General features: G+C 30.5%; 1 protein-coding gene across 1 annotated transcript in view; it reads left to right on the top strand.

The window, feature by feature from the left end:
- The window catches only part of LOC118181355 (kin of IRRE-like protein 3), an 832,813-nt gene that overhangs the window by 430,955 nt on the left and 382,198 nt on the right, over window positions 1-19,660 (top strand). Inside the window, exon 2 of the mRNA XM_085813987.1 lies at window positions 9,331-9,669. Within this exon, the coding sequence (XP_085670113.1) occupies window positions 9,331-9,669 (339 nt within the window). The remainder of the gene's footprint in view (window positions 1-9,330; window positions 9,670-19,660) is intronic.

Raw genomic sequence — 19,660 nt, 5'->3', positions numbered from 1 at the left:
CAACTGGGGCATTCAATAGCTTCCCAGAATATCTAAATAAATCTCCTCAATGATGGCTAGATGTTTCTATCGCATCAGCAACAAAACATGTTTTAATTTTTTCAATGGATCTTTATTTTAATATAATCAAATTTGGTACAGATTACCTAATTTATTTCGTATCAGTTTATTAAGTATTTGAAACACGTATAATTTAATCAGAAAAATACTTTGATATGACGGTATTCAGAAACCGAATAATTTTAGGGTTGGATGTGAGTTTGCATTAATTCTAGTCAGCGCTTATTCTTTAAACAGACATATCACTAGAAATTGAGTGGTAAAACAGCTGATCACTGATAGTTCAACAGGGGATATATCCCTCGGCGAATAGACAGGCTTCATAGGATGTTTCATGGTTTTCCCCATTTGTCATGTTGATATGACACATTGGAAAATATATCAACATGACACATGGGGTATGACACACCTTACATTTTCTTTTGTCAAAAGAATATAAAAATTAATTTTTGTTTTAAATCTTAAACAACGTTTCTCTCCTTTACGAGAACAAACAACATTTTTTAAACCTGCAATATATGAAAATAGTTACTTAAACGAATAGGAAGATGTGCATATTTTGCATATTTTAAAAATATTTTGCATATTTTTAAAATAAGAAACATACTGCATTGTCCCCTAAATCCTCTACAGACGCATCTCTCTCCTTAACAGTAACATTTTCTATTATGTTCTAATTGAGTTCAAAAGAAAAATTGTAATGTGGAATCAATGTAATGTATTTAAGTTATGCGATATTACGTTCTAATTGCTTAATATAACTATGTAGTATTTTATGGTACAGTATTTTTTAACAGTAACAATTTCTATTAGCAGTAATATAATGAAACAAAAGTAAGTGTTTTGCTTTTAGGAAAGTAATGTTGCAATTGAGAATAATATGTGTATCAATATTTCAACTATGTTTTGCTTGAGTATTATGTTCCTTTTAAGTAGTAACTGGTATGGTGCATGAATAACCTTGCGCATTATATTAAGAGGTAATGATTAAGTATCATGTTTTATAAAGATTTAACGTGCAATTTTTGTGTATAGCCAATGTTCTATGTTTTCGTATGTCCAATGTTTCTATGCAAATTCATGTTACGATTAAGTATATATGTATACTCAATTAATGAAAAAGCTCTGTATGGTATAGCATGCAAGTATATAAATAATTGTATCTGTCAAAAGATTTGAAAATTTATGAGTAAGCACATCGTCTTAGCCCAATTACAAAAGTCCATTTCAATGTGTGCGGTATATATGAGTGGTATTTCGTTTTTTCAGTGTTTATAATGTAATATTGCCATGTGGCGGTGGTGCTATGAAGTATCACAAAGCACTCTCTTGTTCTACTTAGCAAAACGTTAACATATGTATTGGTATATGCATATACAATGACTGATTATGTCGTTATTCATTATCAATGTTTACATATTTGTATAATATTTCCTTAATTAATTTGTATGACACAAATTAGTGTCCTTGTAAGACTTGTAAGTGTCCTGTAAGGTAAAATGTCAAATACTAATAGCCCATTATCTGTACATTGTCCCTATACTTAGTAATAGGTTAACATATGATTTGGTATATGTATATGCAGTGACTGATTAAGTAATTGTAATATTTCTATGTAGCATTTTGTGCGTTTTGAATTTACAAAGCATGAATGTACTTGAAGGATTTAAACTTAAAACGGTAACATGTAAAAATGAGTAGCCCATAATCAGCAGAATAATGCATAAAACTGCTGCTACTCATTATCAATAATTGCAATTTGTATTTTGTAATCTTTTACCATTTTGTATGACATAATTAAGTGTAATTGTAAGATTTATTTTTAAAAATAGGTAATACGCCAAACACGTGTAGCCCATAATCTGTACAAATTGTCAATACTCTTAACAGGAGTTTACATGTGCATGTGTTTATGTATATGTAATGGTAAGTTAAATATTAGTAATGTATCCTTGCAGCATCATGTATGATTTGAATACATAACGCATAAGCGTACTTGTAGGATTTAAATTTCAAACAGTAATATGTACAAAGTGAATAGCGCTTAATTTGCAGAATAATTTATTAATTGTTATAACTCATATTCAATGTCTGCATATTTATATTTTGTAATCTATATCTAAACAACATGACACATATAAGTGCAATTGTAAGATTTATATTTAAAAGGTAATTTGTCAAATACGAGTAGCCGCACAAATTGTTACTACTCTTAACCAAATTTTGCATATGTATGTTATTGTAATAGACATACTGTTTGGCGGATAACCAGGTATCTTTTATATCATAATTCTATAATCTTATTGTGATCAAATATGTAATTGTATGTTAACCTATGTAAAGATTCTGCCCTTGTTTTGCACTGTACCTTCTATTCCTGGAAACAAATTAAGAGTGGACCCGGCATTTTGGCTTAGAGTATTCCTCGGGAGCACTTGGTCGGCTGGACTGCTACCCGGATGAATAGGGTGCTGGGTCTGGGCGTCTGGTGCGAGTCTCACGTGTGGCCTAATTCTGGCCTTGCTCTGGATATTGGAGGACGTGGCGCTAAACCAATTAACCATAACGGTAAAGGGGTGGTGCCTACGCTCCCCGTTCCTAATCCTAATCCTACTGAGCCAATGCCGTTCTCGCTCTGTATTCTGACTATCATTTTGAAATAAAGATCACTTATTGCTGCTTGCTGTCTCTGCCTTTTTTCCAAATTTCATCACTTTCTGATCACTCCTTCTTGGTGTTGCATTTTCATTCTCGAGCACTGTAATTGAAAAATTGAGTCTATATGTACAGCTTTGAATCTGTAATTTGTAATATAATAGTCATGCTTCTTATATTTAATTATGCTGTACGGCAACACCGATATTAACTCATATTCGTTTTAGAAATAGGAGACAGGCTATTAGTTCTTGACTATTTTAGCTTATCTGAAAGCTAATTTTGTAAGAAATGCAGAGAAATACATAAATCATCTATTCCCTTTCTAACCCGAACTTTCACTAGCACGATTTTGAAATTTATCTCTAACCATTAGATAACTCTGAATATTCATATGAAATTAAGAAATATCTAACAACTAGGGAGAGGAGAAAGAATCAACTTAGCGAAAATATGTTCTTATTAACGCCTGAATAACTTATTTCGTACTAACACCTTCTTCGGTATGCTTATTCTTTCACCCCAAGACATGAAATGCAGAGAACTGGAAGAGCGATAAGAATAAGTTCACCTGGAAATGCTAATAGTAATAAAAACGTTACATTTTCTTTGTAAAAACAATATAAAAATTAAAAATATAAACTTTAACAATATTTCTCTCCTTTACGAGAATAAACATAATTTTCTAAAAACAGAAAAGTATGAAAACATTTACTTGAACGGATAGAAATATGTGAATGATTTTCCATATTTTTAAAATAAGAAACATACTGCTTTATATTTTAATATTTATTTGGAATATGTAGCATTCTGTTTAGGCAGAATTTTCGCTCCAGGCGGTGTCGAAGTGCTTCAGTTTATCTTTCGAATACACTATGCTTCGTCAAATAGTTTCGACATATTTACAAATGGTGTTAATGGATTTGACCTTCAATTTCAGGTCTTTTGAAATTAAACCATTGTATTTTAAATTAATGCAATTCTGCGTTAGTTTCAAATAGAAAGTGTAAGTGTAATTAGTAAAGGTTTAAATTCCGAGTCGAATATTAAGTTGAACTTCCCATAATTTAAAAATTTTAAGTTCTGTGAATATCGCATTAAGAATACTTTATCAAAAACGTAAGGTAATATTAACGATAAAGTTTTCTATTTATATTAAATTTAATTTTCTTAATATGCAACCATTTATTTTATTAATTTTGTACAAATCACTATGTGTATATATGTATTGAGAGATATAATTGAAAACTAATTAATTACAACCGTTAAAGATGCGTAAAATGCTACGAAATTCATAAGAATTACAATATATGTATACATATAATAAAAGGAATGGTGTGTCTGTCTCTCTGTGTATGGGGTGTGTCTTTCATGCGTGCTACGCGTAAGCCAATTGACCCAGTACTACGAAATTTGGTACATAGGGTGGCATCTAGACAAGATACAATGCACCTCGAAGCAATTTTCTCAAAATTCGAATGAGATTTTTTAAATTTTATGTTTTTTGATGAAATCGCATCAAATCGATAATTCTTTCTTATTATAACAGCAACAATGGCACGCAGCCATTGTTGCTGATATCAGCACTGTTGCCACTCGGAAAAATTAAAGCGATAATTCTGTGCAGTTTTTAAATTTAATGTTTCTTTTGGATACTGGACCTTTGTCGAGAAGTGTTTGGATACGACGTTTTTTTTCCGGTAGAACCTGAAACTTAAATTCCAAAATAAATTATGAGATAATGATCTAAATTTAAAAAATGAGATGTGGACAAAACACAACTTCCTTGAACGCCTACTTTTTTATTTTATTTTATACTATAAAATTTTTGCTAAACTTGTTTCCTCGAATTATTCTAACCTTATTAACCAATTCCTCAAAACAAGGTGAACTTCTTACAATTTTATTTTTTGTAACGATAGTAAAATTTTCCAAATTTCAGAAACCGGGAGGTCGCATTAAAAAGTAGATTTCGCTGTTTGTCAGCTTTTTTTTTTTTTTTAATTTGATATTGCCGAAACATAAATATTTTCGTGATTTCAAATATTTTTTGTACTTGGAAGCACATTATTATGACCAATGATTGCGAAACTAAAGGCCGGATGAGGAATATTTTAAGCCGGGTAAGAGAGTGGGTATATATACATGTTTGGTTCTGCCTATTGCATTAAAAAAGCGGATTGAAGTTTTGTGTATAACACTCCCATACACAAAATTTCAACATTGTACAATTAACCTGTGATATACTGGCTGAAGCACAGTTTCTTGTAAGCTAGAATATTGAACAACTATGTTGCGATAATAAATGATGAGTGGGAACACCTTGAGCGTTGCACAAACGTAATATAATTTTTCTAGTATGAAACAAACAAAGTATGAAACATATAAAACAAACAAAGAATTAAAATACTTACCTGAATTAGCAATTCCAAAAGCTTTCGTATTGACTTTTTAATTACAGATGACTTTATTTACAAATTATACATTAAAAGCCATCAATAATTGAGCTAGAAAATTTTGTGAGAGATTCTAATTTTCCAATAAAAAATTTTAAAAATTAAGTATGAACATTTTTTCTGCGTCTCATCTTAGGATTTTTAAAATCAAACATGAATAATTTATAGATTTCCTCATATGCTTATTGTACATTTCAGTAAATTTTTCTCTTCCTAATTTCCCATCGATTTCTTGCATGACCTACTGCATTTCTTTTGATTGTCAAAAAGTATAAAATATCTGTAATTATAGTGCAGCCTTATTTGTTTAGGGAAAACGTAATAAGCTTGCACTAGATAATTGATGGACGTATTTTTTGTGTCTAATTTTTATGCATTATTCAATTTGTCTGATCTTCAGCAAGGAAATAATCATATACAATTATACTATCTAATTATACGTATCTAAATCTGCTAATTGTACAGAAGACATCTGTTGTTAAAAAATGGTTTTAATATTTTCCTAACAATTTTTTGTAACTTTTTTCCGGTTGTTAAATATACGATATCTTCTCTTTCAATATCCTTAAAACTTCTAAACTTTTAAACTAAATCTAAATATTTTTCTCCATGTACATTTTCAGCGTTGTTAATCGTAATTTAAAATTTTCCGAAGTGAATTCATTAAAGCATTAGTTTTTCCCGATATAAATTCCCCTACAAAAACAAGCTTGAATAGGCGGATAGACATGAGAGGGTATGATTCGGACTTGTAATGTTTTCCTCTTTATCATAATGTCTTATTTGATCTACTAGCAGCTACGCTGCCAGCTTTTGTCTGGTTTTTAAATGTACCGAAAAAATGCCTGAAGGGAACACCAAACGTTAAATTTAAGAACTGCGCAGAATTTTACTCTACAGCACAACATAAAACATATTTTTAAAAATAAAAATTTTAAAAAATGTATTACATATAACAAAACATATAACATATAACAAAATTACAATGAAATAAGTAATATCCATTAATACATATATTAATTATCCTAATAAATAAGTTAACCAACTTCCCGTTGCCTTCTCTCGACAAACGTCCAGTATCCAAGAGAAACATTAAATTTAAAAACTGCAGAGAATTATCGCCCTCATTTCTTCCAAATGGCAACAGTTCTGATTTTCAACAGCCAGCAGCATACAATTGAATGAAAAGCTGTTCTTAAAACCATATTTCTATAAGAATGGAAATATTCAAAATGAAGTAATAAAATCGAAAAGATAAAATTAAAAAAAAAATCTGATTCCAATTTTGAAAAAATCGCTTCGAGACGCACTGGCTCTTGTCTAGATGCACCTACTATATACCACATTTCGTAGCGTTGGGTCTATTAGCTTACGCGCAGCACGAACGAAATACACACAGACTCTTTCTTTTATTATATATAGAGATTATACAGATATCATTTGTATGTTTTTTTGTTATTTATCTTTTTGATCTGTTCTTTCGGTATACGTTTGTATAGAAAGGAATGTTAGAATAAAGTAAATTTATTTTTGTTATAAACTAATGATACTTAAAAAGTGTGTATTTGGTGTGTGTATTTAATTATGGCAAAGCACGCTAGGGCTATCTGCCTGAGGGGAGGGATGCCTTTCGTGGAGGACTTTCTAAGGGAAACTGGCTCGTATACACGTTACACATGGGGAAAACCACGAAAACGCCCATGCAGCCAGCCCGTTCGCGGGATTCGAACCTCGGACCGAACTACCAGTGTTCAGCGTCTTTACCGCTCGGCCGCTGGTGGGCTGATACTTAAAAAGAAGAAAGAAAGTAAAGCATGAAAAAGATTTTAGAAGCCATAAAATGTACGAATTGAAACTTGATTTTTAATAAAGAATTAGATATTGGTTCTTTAGAAGAGTATAATTTAAATCTACTTTCAGAATTGTTTACTATTCTTAATGATGAAAATATTTGATCAAATGATGGAAGACAGTAACTTAAAAACAAGATTAGGTAAAGAAAGAAGCCGACTGAATAGCCAAATTTCTCTGGCTAAAAATTTGACTCAAGCTGAAATTCAGGAAAGAGATCTACTACAGAAGATAATGGTAAAAAAGAAAATGTTTTTGAGATGTGTTTGGAAAGCTTACATAAAATAAGAGGTTCTTCAAAACTGCTGATCGGTAAGGGCTTAGAAAATAGATTAGATCTTTTAAAGAAGGTAATTCAAAAAATTTGCAAAGGTTTTGAATGCAAAGAATAATCAGATAACAACTTGTTAAGAAATGGAAAAGTGGATAATGATTTTGTGGAAGAACATTATAATAAATTTCTTTCCATATTAATAAAACATGATTTTAAAATGAGCATTTATCTTTTTGATTATCAAGGAGAAAATATGAGAACAGCATATGAAAATGAAAAAGGTGCTTCTTTAAAATTCACACATGACGAGCCACCTAATTTTTGTATATTTTTAACAAAACTCATACAAAAAAAAATTCAAAATGGAGAAAGAATAACTTAATAAAGCAGAGATGAGCTACGGAACAAAGACAAGGAACAATCAGAACAAAGACGAAGGATTTCGCCTCTTTTAATTCTTGCCTAAATAGTGACTGCAAAAGTTGAAACATTAGGTGCCATAGGCGCAACGGCAGGTACGTTAAAAAACTTCTGGATTCGGAACCTTCTCAAAAATGCTTAATCTTGACTTTATATGGGCTTTACAAAATATGATAAATGAACAGCAAGAGGATTAGCCTTAAAATATTCCTGGAAAGGAGGTATTTCAAAAGTAAAATTTCCAACAAAATAATCGAAGATATTAAAAAAGTGAAAGAAAAAGGTTTAAAAGTAGGTTTTATTTCAGATCTAATGCCTAAAAGAATAAAAAAATTCGAAACTCTTAGGAATTTAGATATATCTGTAGGGTCCGGAATCCGTTGGTTTATTATTATAACCATCCGAACTATATTTTAGTTGAATATTTACATTCATTTGGTGACTACATGGAATTAAAAACCATTCCTGAAATTACAGTAAAGTATTGAAAACATCAGGGAAGAAATACTATGCAATGGCAGTGAACAGTGGGTTTTACAGTATGAAATATGTAATCGAAATAAATAAAAATAGATGTCCTTAAGAATGTTTAACTCTTGGAAAAACCAAACCATTCGTTAACATGTATGCTTAGAATACAGAAACTCTCGTCCCTCTCCATTACCGTCCATTAACGCACAAAGAGATGTGAAGATTTCAAATGACATCCTTTCTACTTCCTAGAAAGAAAGCTTCCATTACCCTTTTAGGGCACGTTGTTTGCAATAAACTGATACAATGCATTCGAAGAAATTGCATCTGCTACTGCATGCCTTAGAAAGAGGGAAGAAAACAACATCGCAATCTCGGTTCTTTCGGGCGGTCGTGGTCGTTTGAATGAAAGGCTTTTCGGGCGTTTTGGCTTTCAAAGGGTTAATTCTTTTACTCAAACCCCGACTGATTACAACGATTTTTTTTCTATATAAATGAAGTATTTATTTTTTAATTCAATAAATAAGACGGGAAAATTCAAGGTTGAATTTGCTCATCTGTTAACATTTTAAAACGTGGCACTTATCTTAGACAGTATTTAGCACATCTAGTAGAAGCAGACACTATCCTTCTTCCACTAAGGCAACCAAAGTAAAAATGCATTGTGTATTCGTTTTGCAAGTATATTTTTATTTTAAAACTATCTGGAACTAAAATTTCTAACATGGAATTTTAATATGCTTTCTATTTCGTTAATATATTCTTTCAAAGCATCAAATCTTATTTTCATGTAAGTGAATGTTACATTGAAACCATTTACGACAGTTACAGGCTGCTGTAAAACTGCATAAATGTGTTTCTTTGCATAATATATGTAATGTTGTAATTTTTCACCGTCTAAACAAAATAAGGATTATTTTTCTTAAGGTAATTTTCTGTAAACGATTAAATTTCAAGTTTTAATGCTATCATAAATTAATTTTAGTATAAATCAAAATAATCCCTTAATAATATTATTTAGCAAAGTATTTTACTGGTGTTGCTACTATTTAAAATCTCTGCATGAAGTGAAATTTCGAAGATTTCAACTTTAAAATTTTTAACGTTTTACTACTGATTTTCTAACAAATTCGTTTCTTCCAGAAATACCTGTCCCAATGCAAGCTGTATCGGGAGGGCGCCTGTCTCTGCCATGTGACATTACATCTCCGATTTCTGACGATGAGGTATATTTAGTACTTTGGTATAAGGATGAGGTAGCTACACCTATTTACAGTTTAGATGCACGAAGAGGCCAACTGGGTCAAGCTAGGCATGCTACAAGTGAAACTTTAACAGGAAGGGCTTACTTCAGCTCAGTTCCTCAGCCAGCCGTTCTACAAATAGACAAAGTATCACTGGAAGATGAAGGATTGTATAGATGTAGAGTAGACTTCAGGAAAGCTAGAACTCAACATTCTGCTCTATCCGTGACCGTTGTCGGTAAGTTAATTGAGAAACTGATTTTCATATATTTATTTATTCACAGAGAAATATTCATTTTAAAACTCCAGGCAGTAATTTTCACTAACAGTCAGAGCAATCTCACAAATTAAATGCCTTCTAATACTTATTTTGATTTAAAATGTAAAGAAGGTAATAAAACCATCATCTTAGAATACTTCCGAATTTACTTTTGCGACCGAGTGTGCATAGTATAAATATTACATATTACATCTTTGAGTAACAGTACTCAATGAGTCAAACTGATGGACTTCATTGTAGTTCGAAACTTGATGATTCTTACTTCCATATTATTCCTTAGTTCTGGTATTTACATCCTGTTTTTTCACAAAGGACACATTCTATTAGCTGAAATAAGATTTTATATAAATGTCGAAATGAAAATTTTGAAGGTATTTTGAATTTTGTGCAAAATACTGAAGACACTAACAACTGATAGGTTTTGAAATAGATTTACTTACTAATTATTGTAAAAGTAACTGTGGAATTAAGTTATTATTAGATAAATTCCAATAAAAATGCACAAGAAAGTGTGCACTGCATATGAAATAATGGAAAATAATTAATAAAGTTTTCAAAAGAATCTCAATAACTTTTCGTCCTTCACCTTTCTGTAAAAATAAATTTTACAGAACCAAACAGAGTAATAAAAGAGTCATCCAGCAACCATTCCCCAGTACTGGAAAAACTTTAGCATTAAAATATGTAAGCATTAAAATATGCATAAGCTGAAATATCATGAAATAATTTTATCTTTCTGAAAGAGATGTTTTTAAAAACATTTAAGACATATTTTTTCCATTTGTTCTTTTTTAAACCAAAGCCACATAATTCTAGCAATTTTAAAGGAATAAATAGAATTGTGAACAATTAAAAACTTATTTTTAAATATATATTTTCATTAAACACTTATATTTTATACTCCTTTTTTAAACACGTAATTTTATAGCAAAATAAAATATTTAAAACTGTAGGCTTTATGTTTCAGATTGCGGTCTGTTACCTTGAACCGTTTACCAATAAAATTTCATAAAGTTTTAAGATGTGCACTTAAGAAAATTTCATATACACATGAATAGGAATAAAAGCAAACTGCAAGGTAATCACGGCATACAAAAATAAGAAATTAATCTATCAAGATATTAAATATATGAAACATTAAATCATATTTAAAATGAAGTGTTCGTATTCGGTGGTAAAACAAAATGAAAAATCGAACATTTTTTTATCATAAATTAACTCCACTCGGTGACTTATCCAGCTATTTAACAAAGCACTAACTTCATTTTTGAAGATATAGCTGTACATTTGTTTTACCTGATCGCTTGCGCGCGAGGCTTGAAACAAATCTTTCCTTAATGTGCAGAATTTCCCATTTTGTTAGGACGGGAAATCCGCAAAATGAAGACAGTAAACATCTCTGAAAGTTTTTCTTCAAAATATTTACGTATAAGAATACTTCTTGATACATATAATACCAATTCGTGGCCAAATTAATAACAAAGTTAGCATTTATGATTAAGGGGAAAATAAAATTTAATTGCTAGTAATTTTTTAACCTTGACTCAGGCTCGGTACTTTGAATTATTCCGGCGTTTCCTCGAGCGCTTGTAGAACATATTCCGTATCATGTGGTTAAGTTTATTAATTTTCTAAAGAGTTATGGAATTTAAGTTCAACCTGACACGACTTTCAAATCATATAAGCCGCTAATTTCAAAATAGTACAGAAGGGAAAACAGACGAAAATTTCCTTGACTAGTGATTAAATTTTCAAACACGTGTTCAGATAGCCTGTTTAATAAAGTTAGTTAATTTGATAGCTGGTGTGTTTACATTTACTGGATAAAACGCTATGGTAAACTCTATTTTGTTTAACTGAAGTTTAAGAGTTAAGTCTTTTATAGGATTGCTTTTCAGCTGGTTCTGTGCGGAATTCAGAGTGTTTCACGTAAAATTGCTAGAAGCTCCACAGAAGTAATTCGTAATTGACTAATCCTGTGTAATTCTTATGAAGGAGTTCTTTGAGTTATGAACAATATTTAAGAATGTAAAAAGCTGCTATAAAGTTAACAGCAAACTCAGAAAACTGTACTATTTTAAGATAAAATTTCAAATAATAATAATAATTCAAACTACTTTCAAATACTATACATTTTAGTTTTCAGGACTTTCCGTTTTACTTATAGATAGGGTGTTTATAACTAAAGTCCCACTTTCAAAAGGCTGCAAAGAAAGAACCACTGGTCAAAATAATGACCCGGAATGTGACTATGGATATATATGAAAAAGGGGTGATTTTTCTGGCGAAACAAACAAAAAAAAAATAATAATACAAAATTTTATCAATATATGGCGCTTTACTTTATCAGGTATTTCTCCCGCCTTCTTAGCGAGCCTTCGTGGTGTAAAATTGCATATATCTGTTTTTAGAAATATTTAAAATTTTCTAGATACCTCGATGCATGGATTCCTTTATATTTTTATTCCCATTATTTATATATTTAATTTTTTGCTTCTACAAAAAAGAGGAAAGTTGTTGTTTTCGTAAGTTCAAAGAATAATAAGCCTATGGGGAAGCAACAGCAATTTTTCCATTTTTTTTAACTTTTAATATAAATTAATCTTACACAGTAAATAAAAACAATTATATATTTTACTAATATAAATTAATAAAATTTAAAAAATTAAATCGTAAATTAAAACAAATTAAATAAATGATTTGCAAATATCTCTACAGTGCCACCCGAACTAAAAAAAAAGAGGTGGTGGATGATGATTCTCCACTAGCAGGATCTGCCGATTCAGTCCTCTAATACTCAGTCGCCCTCTAAAAGGGGGAGTATATAAGGTATTTCTCCCACCTTCTTAGCATGCCTTCGTAGTTTAATGGTCAGCACATTCGGCGCGTATTCGAGAGGTCCGAGGTTCGAGATCCAGCGAGGGTATAGCTCAAGTTTCATGTCTCCTACTTCAAAATAACCTACTGTCTCTGCAAGGTAATAATTTTATTACTATTGCGTTCTCTAAAAACTTTTATGGTTTATTCATAATAAAAAATATTAAATTATGCTGAAAAATATCATTATAGCATAAAAATGAAAATATATATTCATATTTTCAAGCAACGTTTTAAATTTAATATATATTTGTCATGTATAGATGCAAACAATTTTGTTAGAAACAGTCATTTAAGGAAAAGAAGCTTTCCGTCCACGGTATAAACTTTCTTCCAATATGACTGTTCTGTCCACATACCCCCCTCTCTTAAATATGAATAAGAATTTCCATCCCACGGGACATCAGTATGAAGAAAGCCAGAGCATGATTCTAGTGTGCTAAAAAATTGCTGTATTTTCAAAGCAGGGTTTTCCATTAGGATGCGAACTACTTACTTGAAATAAATTCGCAATTTCAGAAAACGGCGTAAGACATAGTTTATTCTCTTAGTAGCTTTTTTTTTCTGATTTTCTTGATTTTCATTTCTTTTATAAAAATATTTTGCTAAAATAAAATGTTTGAGACATATGTAGAGTGTAATTATAGTCATGAAGAATGTCCTCACAAGTGTTAAATTTTATTATAGTATTAAATTGATGATGTTTTAACTGGTTTTTATTACTGTTAAAATCCAAGAAATCTCATCTAGAACAAAGCATGAAAGAACAGTCTGAAAAAAAATGAATTTTTAATTTTCCTAAGGACAAATTAGCAAATTTGTAAAAAGTGCCAAGTTCGAGTTCCTTTATTCAAATTTTTGCATGAAGTCCCGCGTACTCGGAATACACTAGTCGAAAAATGTGCAGTGCCTTTCGAATAAGCGTCGAGTATGCTTCGAATTACACCAGACGCAGGAAAGAGGCAAAAAGTACCTTATACGTAACAGGTACTAGTTATGTATGGTGCTACTTTGGTAGACGGTTGCACGGATTTTTGGCGATTTACGTTGGCGCAATTGTTGGCGCGGGTTTTACAATCGTTAGCCATCTTGAAAAACGCTGTTTTTACGTATTTTTTGCATAGTAAAGTATTCAAACTTTAAAAAAATAGATATCGTTAAAAATAATGGATTAATTTTTTGTTGAAAATGTTGTTTTTTAAGATAGCAGGCAAATGTAAATAAATGCATTTACTATGAGTACAAAATACTAAAGTAAGGTTAAATTGTTACTTTCATATAGCAAAGAAATAGAATAAAAACACAGTTATAAAAACATTGCACCAATGTTTAATTGGATTAAAATATTACTTAAATTGGATATCGAATTAAAAACATCATACCAACTTTTAAGAGAATTAACATATTACTTAAATTGAATATCGAATTAAAATCATCATACCAACGTTTAAAAGAATTAAAGTAGTACTTAAATCCAAATTCTTTAAAGTAAGTTTTATAGGATATTATTATTTAACAGTAAAACATATGTAGCAATAAATATCTCGGCAATTTTTTAAAATAGTGTGTTAATTTTTAATAAAATTTGAGGTATAAAAGTAAAAGGAAAATATGTACTTAAATTTTTTGAGTATTTAACCTTCCATACATTGATAAGTACCACAAAAAATCGGAATCATAATTAAGATATCAATGAAAAAAATTTGAAAAATGTAATATAACTTTTAAAATGTAATCTAAGGAATTAATCTAATCTAAGGAATTAATCTAATAAAATTTTTAAATGGCGCGGTAATGCAAAAATATTCTGTAATCAATCAGGAAGCTAATTACATCAAGAATAGAATTAAAATTATTTAAATAATTATACATAATAAAATCATTTTAAAAAAATGCAAAATTAAAATGTATTTTAATAGTTAACAGCCATAAATAATGTTTAAAACATTATATTAAATTTATAGATATTAAAACCAATTACTTTTAAAGGAAGGTGACGTCATTGATTACATCATCCACAACATAAAATTATTTAAAATATTATAAACAATAAAATTTTTATTTCAAATAAAAAGGCAAAATTAAATTTATTTTTAATATTTAGAATCCATAAATAATATTTAAAACACGGAATTTATGCATAATAAAACGCCTTATTTTTTTAAAATGACAACAAAGTATCGATTACCATAAATAACTTGCCCAGCAATGGGTTTATCATAAGTCGTATCGCTCGCCAAAAAAAATCGCCAAAATCTGTGCAATTGAACGTAAGAATTGAACTGGATGCAACCGTCTACCAAAGTAGCACCCTATGTATTCTCAGTCAGAGTAAATTTTTATCGCTGTATTGCTTATAACAAGAAAATATTTACATATTCGTTATGACAAGAATGGAATCCGGACAAAATCGCTCGTAAGCGCTAAGTGTGCCCCAGAATATCTTATCCAAAAACAGCTCAGAGAGGCAATAGACGTTTTCCGTCATCTAGAAGAAAGTCGTCCCCGAGGTGCATCAGTGTCGAAGGACAATTGCATCTCTTCGAAGGGAAGAGTAATAGACGAATGACAGCAAAATAAGCTTCAGCGATTATTTTTTTCTTTTCATTTCTGTTCTTTCTTTTCTTCATTTTATTTCTGTTCTTTTTTTTTCTTTTCATTTCTGTTCTTTTTTTTTTTTTTTTTTCATTTTTGTTCTTTTTTTTTTTTATTTTTGGCATTTACAGAGATGTACATAACAACGTTTAATATGAAAGAAGCCACTAGACGGAGAAGATTCACCATTTTTGTTCTTTAAACTTCAGCTTAACTATTATGAAATCGCCCAGAACGATTGTCCAGCGTTCCGAGACTTCCGTTTTATCCCGCATCACTTTAATTTATGGCTCATTCGTTTATGGACTTGCTGAATGAGTTTTTAATCGCTCTCGTTGTCTAAGTATTAAATTTACCTTAGAAAACTTTTGTCCATCTTTAATTAAGCATAAGCACTTCAACCCTTGCTGCTGCTCTGCATTATGGTGTTGCTGTTATTGATATGAATCGACCAAGGGACGAAACTGGAGAGCGGTAATTCAATAACAAAAGATATAACGTAAAAATATTCATTTCAGTTAAATAAGCACCTGCTAATTTTTCAGGTAATTTACTTCTCAGCAACATTTTATTCAAATAAAAAATTCATCAGATCGGGCGTTTGAAGTGTTTAAGGAGAATATATTCTGTTTGTTAGCAAAGCGAAGAAGTTAACACTTGTGGGCAACATAGTCGTAAGAATTGAACTGGATGTTACCATCTATAGATCGACCCTAAACGTTTAATTATATGGAGAAAGCCAATGACAAGACACACTCGCAGCAGAATGCTAGGAAAATACCTGTTTAGAGTGGAGAATATTCGCGGTTTGCAGAGAAATAAAGTCAAGACGCTGTCCAGACTTGCATGTCTTTCAGGGTAGTTCCTTAAATGCTCGGTAACAGAGAAACATAATAGATGCATACAGAAAACTAAAGTCCATAGTAGGGCTTTAAATTTAATAGAAAGTATTTCGCTATATCTTTTAAATGATTTGTGGTTTGGAAAAGGAAGGATAACCAGAGATTAGACCTTAATCAGAATTCCTGGATGTAAATTACACTGAACACTTTTAGGAGCCTGAGAGCTTTTTTAAGTCCATTTGTTTAATTGGGACAATACAAGAAGTTACATACGCTTAAGATGAATGGAACTTACTACTGTAAATATTTTACCCAAATTTGTATAAACAACGCGAGCAGTCGTTATCAAATTTGCGCTTCTGTCTTTACCTTTGTTAAAGAACTCAAAATAAATATTTTCCACTTGCTTGTAGTCTTGAATTCGAGGATTTTCCACACATAAGCTGAGACATAAACTTTTTGCAAGCCTCGGGCTCAGGCGATCCAATGAAATAAATGAGCAACTACATCTTGCATAATTAAGTCTTTTAATGCTAATTTCTTTGGAATTATTTCGATGTTATAATTGGATTAGCATAGAAAGATTAGATTGCAGTTTTTCAAAAATATTGACTTTTATACTTTTTATATTTTACTAACTTTTTCAAACTTTATTTGTAAATTTTTCTAGGTGTTGTTAGACTGTAATTAGAAATTAAGAACTGATTTTTTTTTCTTTCAGATTTTTATCTTTTACTTGGTAAAGTTTTTTCACATACATTGATTCACGATTTATCCACGATATACGACTTTTTTGTGTGTTTTTTGCTTCAAATATCGGTGTTTATTTAAAAATTTCATTACATTTAGTTTTCATTTCGCGAGTTTCTAAAGTAGAACCAGACTCAATTCCATTGATTATGTTTTAATTTTTCTCGCCACTGGAGTAATTCCAGGTTTTGCAGTTATTTTAAGTAATGGGATTACAGTTTTAATTTTTTTTTCTATGCATGGTTTATATCTTTGATGCGCCATTTCCTCATTTACTTATTTGCCTAATTAGGTGTTTCAACCACTGCATGTGTCTTCGGAAGTATATGGTATACTATAACTGAATAAACTAAAATATCTAAAAACGTTCAATACACAGTATTCTTCTATAATTCTTAATGTAATATTCGGAATTTTATGGTAGTATCATCAAAATATCTGATGTTATCATCTTTAACTGTGAAACATCCGATTTCATTCTATCTCCGAAACAATTGACTGCGAAGACTACCATTTGCAATTAAGTATATATTCACTATATTTTCATTAGCGATAAATACAACTCCGAAACACTTGGAGATATTTGAGACTGAATTTACTGAATTGATAAGCGTATTTCTTTATCTTAAATTCAAAGCTTCTGAGAACAAATTTAGGTAGCAAAAGCAAACCTAAATCTGCCCGATCCGGCAATTAATAGTATTTTTGGATAAAACAATATTTATCATTACATATGTAGCTGTCCTTCGTGTTCAGAATACCTTTACGAAGTATTCTGCACTTAAAAATACGAAATACTATGGTTTTAACTAATTAAAATATTTGAATATTTTACTAAACGTTATTTTAATTCTCGTAAACTACTATATGAACAGGAGTTCTCATTTCAACAGCGTCCTCCGGATATAATGTTGAAATTGTCTTCATAAATTTCTTACAATTAATTTAAGATACATTGTAATTGCTCTTACGTATTTAGAATCAATGAATAAGGAAACCTAGCCTTTACGTACCTTTTTCGAGCAGTCTACGCATCAAATATTTCAAACCCTCCTTTTAATATAACAACCTAGCGGATTAATTTGTATGCAAATAGCATGTTAAGAAACCTCATTTAAATCAATTATCTCCCCGATGGTAGCGATTCATTCCGAGACAGTGTAAGCTATGGAACTAACTTAAAACATCCTACAAAGAGATCTTCATCATCTGTTTATATTGTTAGCGAAAGGCACTCAACAGCTTTGCAACGGAAAGCTTTAATCTCCAAAATTTAAATATATTTCCAGTCTGAATAATTCAGTTTATCAGTTATCTATTTATATGCAAACTTCACAAAGAAATCAAGAATAACAACTGGTAATAACAAAATGATATGGTAATTTTAATTCAGGTCTACTCTAAACGGTTGCAGCATTAGGTGAAGATACTTTAATGATGTGCTATACAGACGTCAGCAACAAATTATTAGGATCAAACTCAAGTTAGTGATTTTAATTAAAACAATATTATAGACAGCATCATTATTGTTAATTTAAATGAATATTCATTTAAAAATATGGGTTTTCTCGTTATATTTTTATCTCATAATGAGAGCAATTAGTTAATAGTGCTATTTTAAAACGTATGTTATTAAATGCTTAAAATAATATGCATCCCTATTATTTTTAATAAAATGGTTGCCACTACTTTCAATCGACATTTCTTCATTTTTGTCACTTTTATGCTTTTTACGAAAACAATTACAAACTGTGATACAGTTTTATTTCATATACTTATTTTCCGCTTTTTATTTTATTAGTCCAAAGGGTCTTGGTTCCTGCAAGACTATTTTTTTTCGTTTCGCGATTTTGTGTTGATTCACTATAAATGTCCGTTTCACTTTTCAAACTGTTGCCATCAAATGTTAGAAGCCTCCATTATATTTGAAGAAATTAAATAATGAAAAATCTGCATAAATGTATGTATATTTCTCGCACTGTGATTAAACAACGGTACATAGAGCCATCGAATATTGAATGACGTAATCCTACTGCGAATATGGCATGTGGAACCCCAAATTTCAAATTTGGAATTTGTTTTATTATCGATTTCATATTTTATAAAACATTAAAAACATTCGATTAACAAATTCAAGGATTTCAAAGCGAGCAATGGCAACGTTGTACAGAAAGAAACATTTTTATCTCCAGCGCCCACGTCTCTGTATCGGAAATTGTAAAGGATATGCTCATTTTAAAATTATTTTGCGATATTGCTCTTGAACTGAATTTTACGGTTTAAGTGCGAAGAACTTGATATTGAATAAATAAATGTAACACAGAAATGTTAAAAAAACGCCCCTTCGGACGTAATTTAAAATCTGAAAACCTTTCAGACCTTTTATTTGAATTTTTAAATTAACTTTATTAATTGTTTTATTTATTATTTACTCATCTTTTTTTTTTTATTTTTAGTAGCCGAAAAACGCCTTTAATATTATAAAATGGCAGGTGTTTAAATTTCGTTAACGAAAAACAAGTATGATTACAAGGCAATTGATTATGAATTTACATTTCTCAAAGGCCGATGAGAATTATTTATCAAGCTTTCCCCCAATCGTGGTTTATACACTAAACGCGTCGAATACTTAAACTGGAACCGAATACACAAAGAACATTGGTTAAATCTAGGTAGTTAATCGATATCTCTACATGTTCAATTGCTGCATCTTGCTGACACCAAAACCGACGTATGTCCCGAATAGCTAAGCGGACCTAGTGTCTCGAAACAGTTCCCGGGTATCATAATTTCAGTCACCACTGCTTCATTCTCTCTCGTCCTCGCACAGTTGTGGGCTAATTATTAAAGTGTTAAACAGGAGGAATTAGGAAGAATGTGTGAGA

The sequence above is a fragment of the Stegodyphus dumicola genome, chromosome 3 (genome assembly GCF_044657685.1).
Source record: "Stegodyphus dumicola isolate Sdum_Otavi_A_Nest chromosome 3, ASM4465768v1".
Taxonomy (NCBI): domain Eukaryota; kingdom Metazoa; phylum Arthropoda; class Arachnida; order Araneae; family Eresidae; genus Stegodyphus; species Stegodyphus dumicola.
The sequence above is the reverse complement of the archived record's forward strand: the minus strand, read 5'-3'. Positions and strand labels throughout refer to the sequence as shown.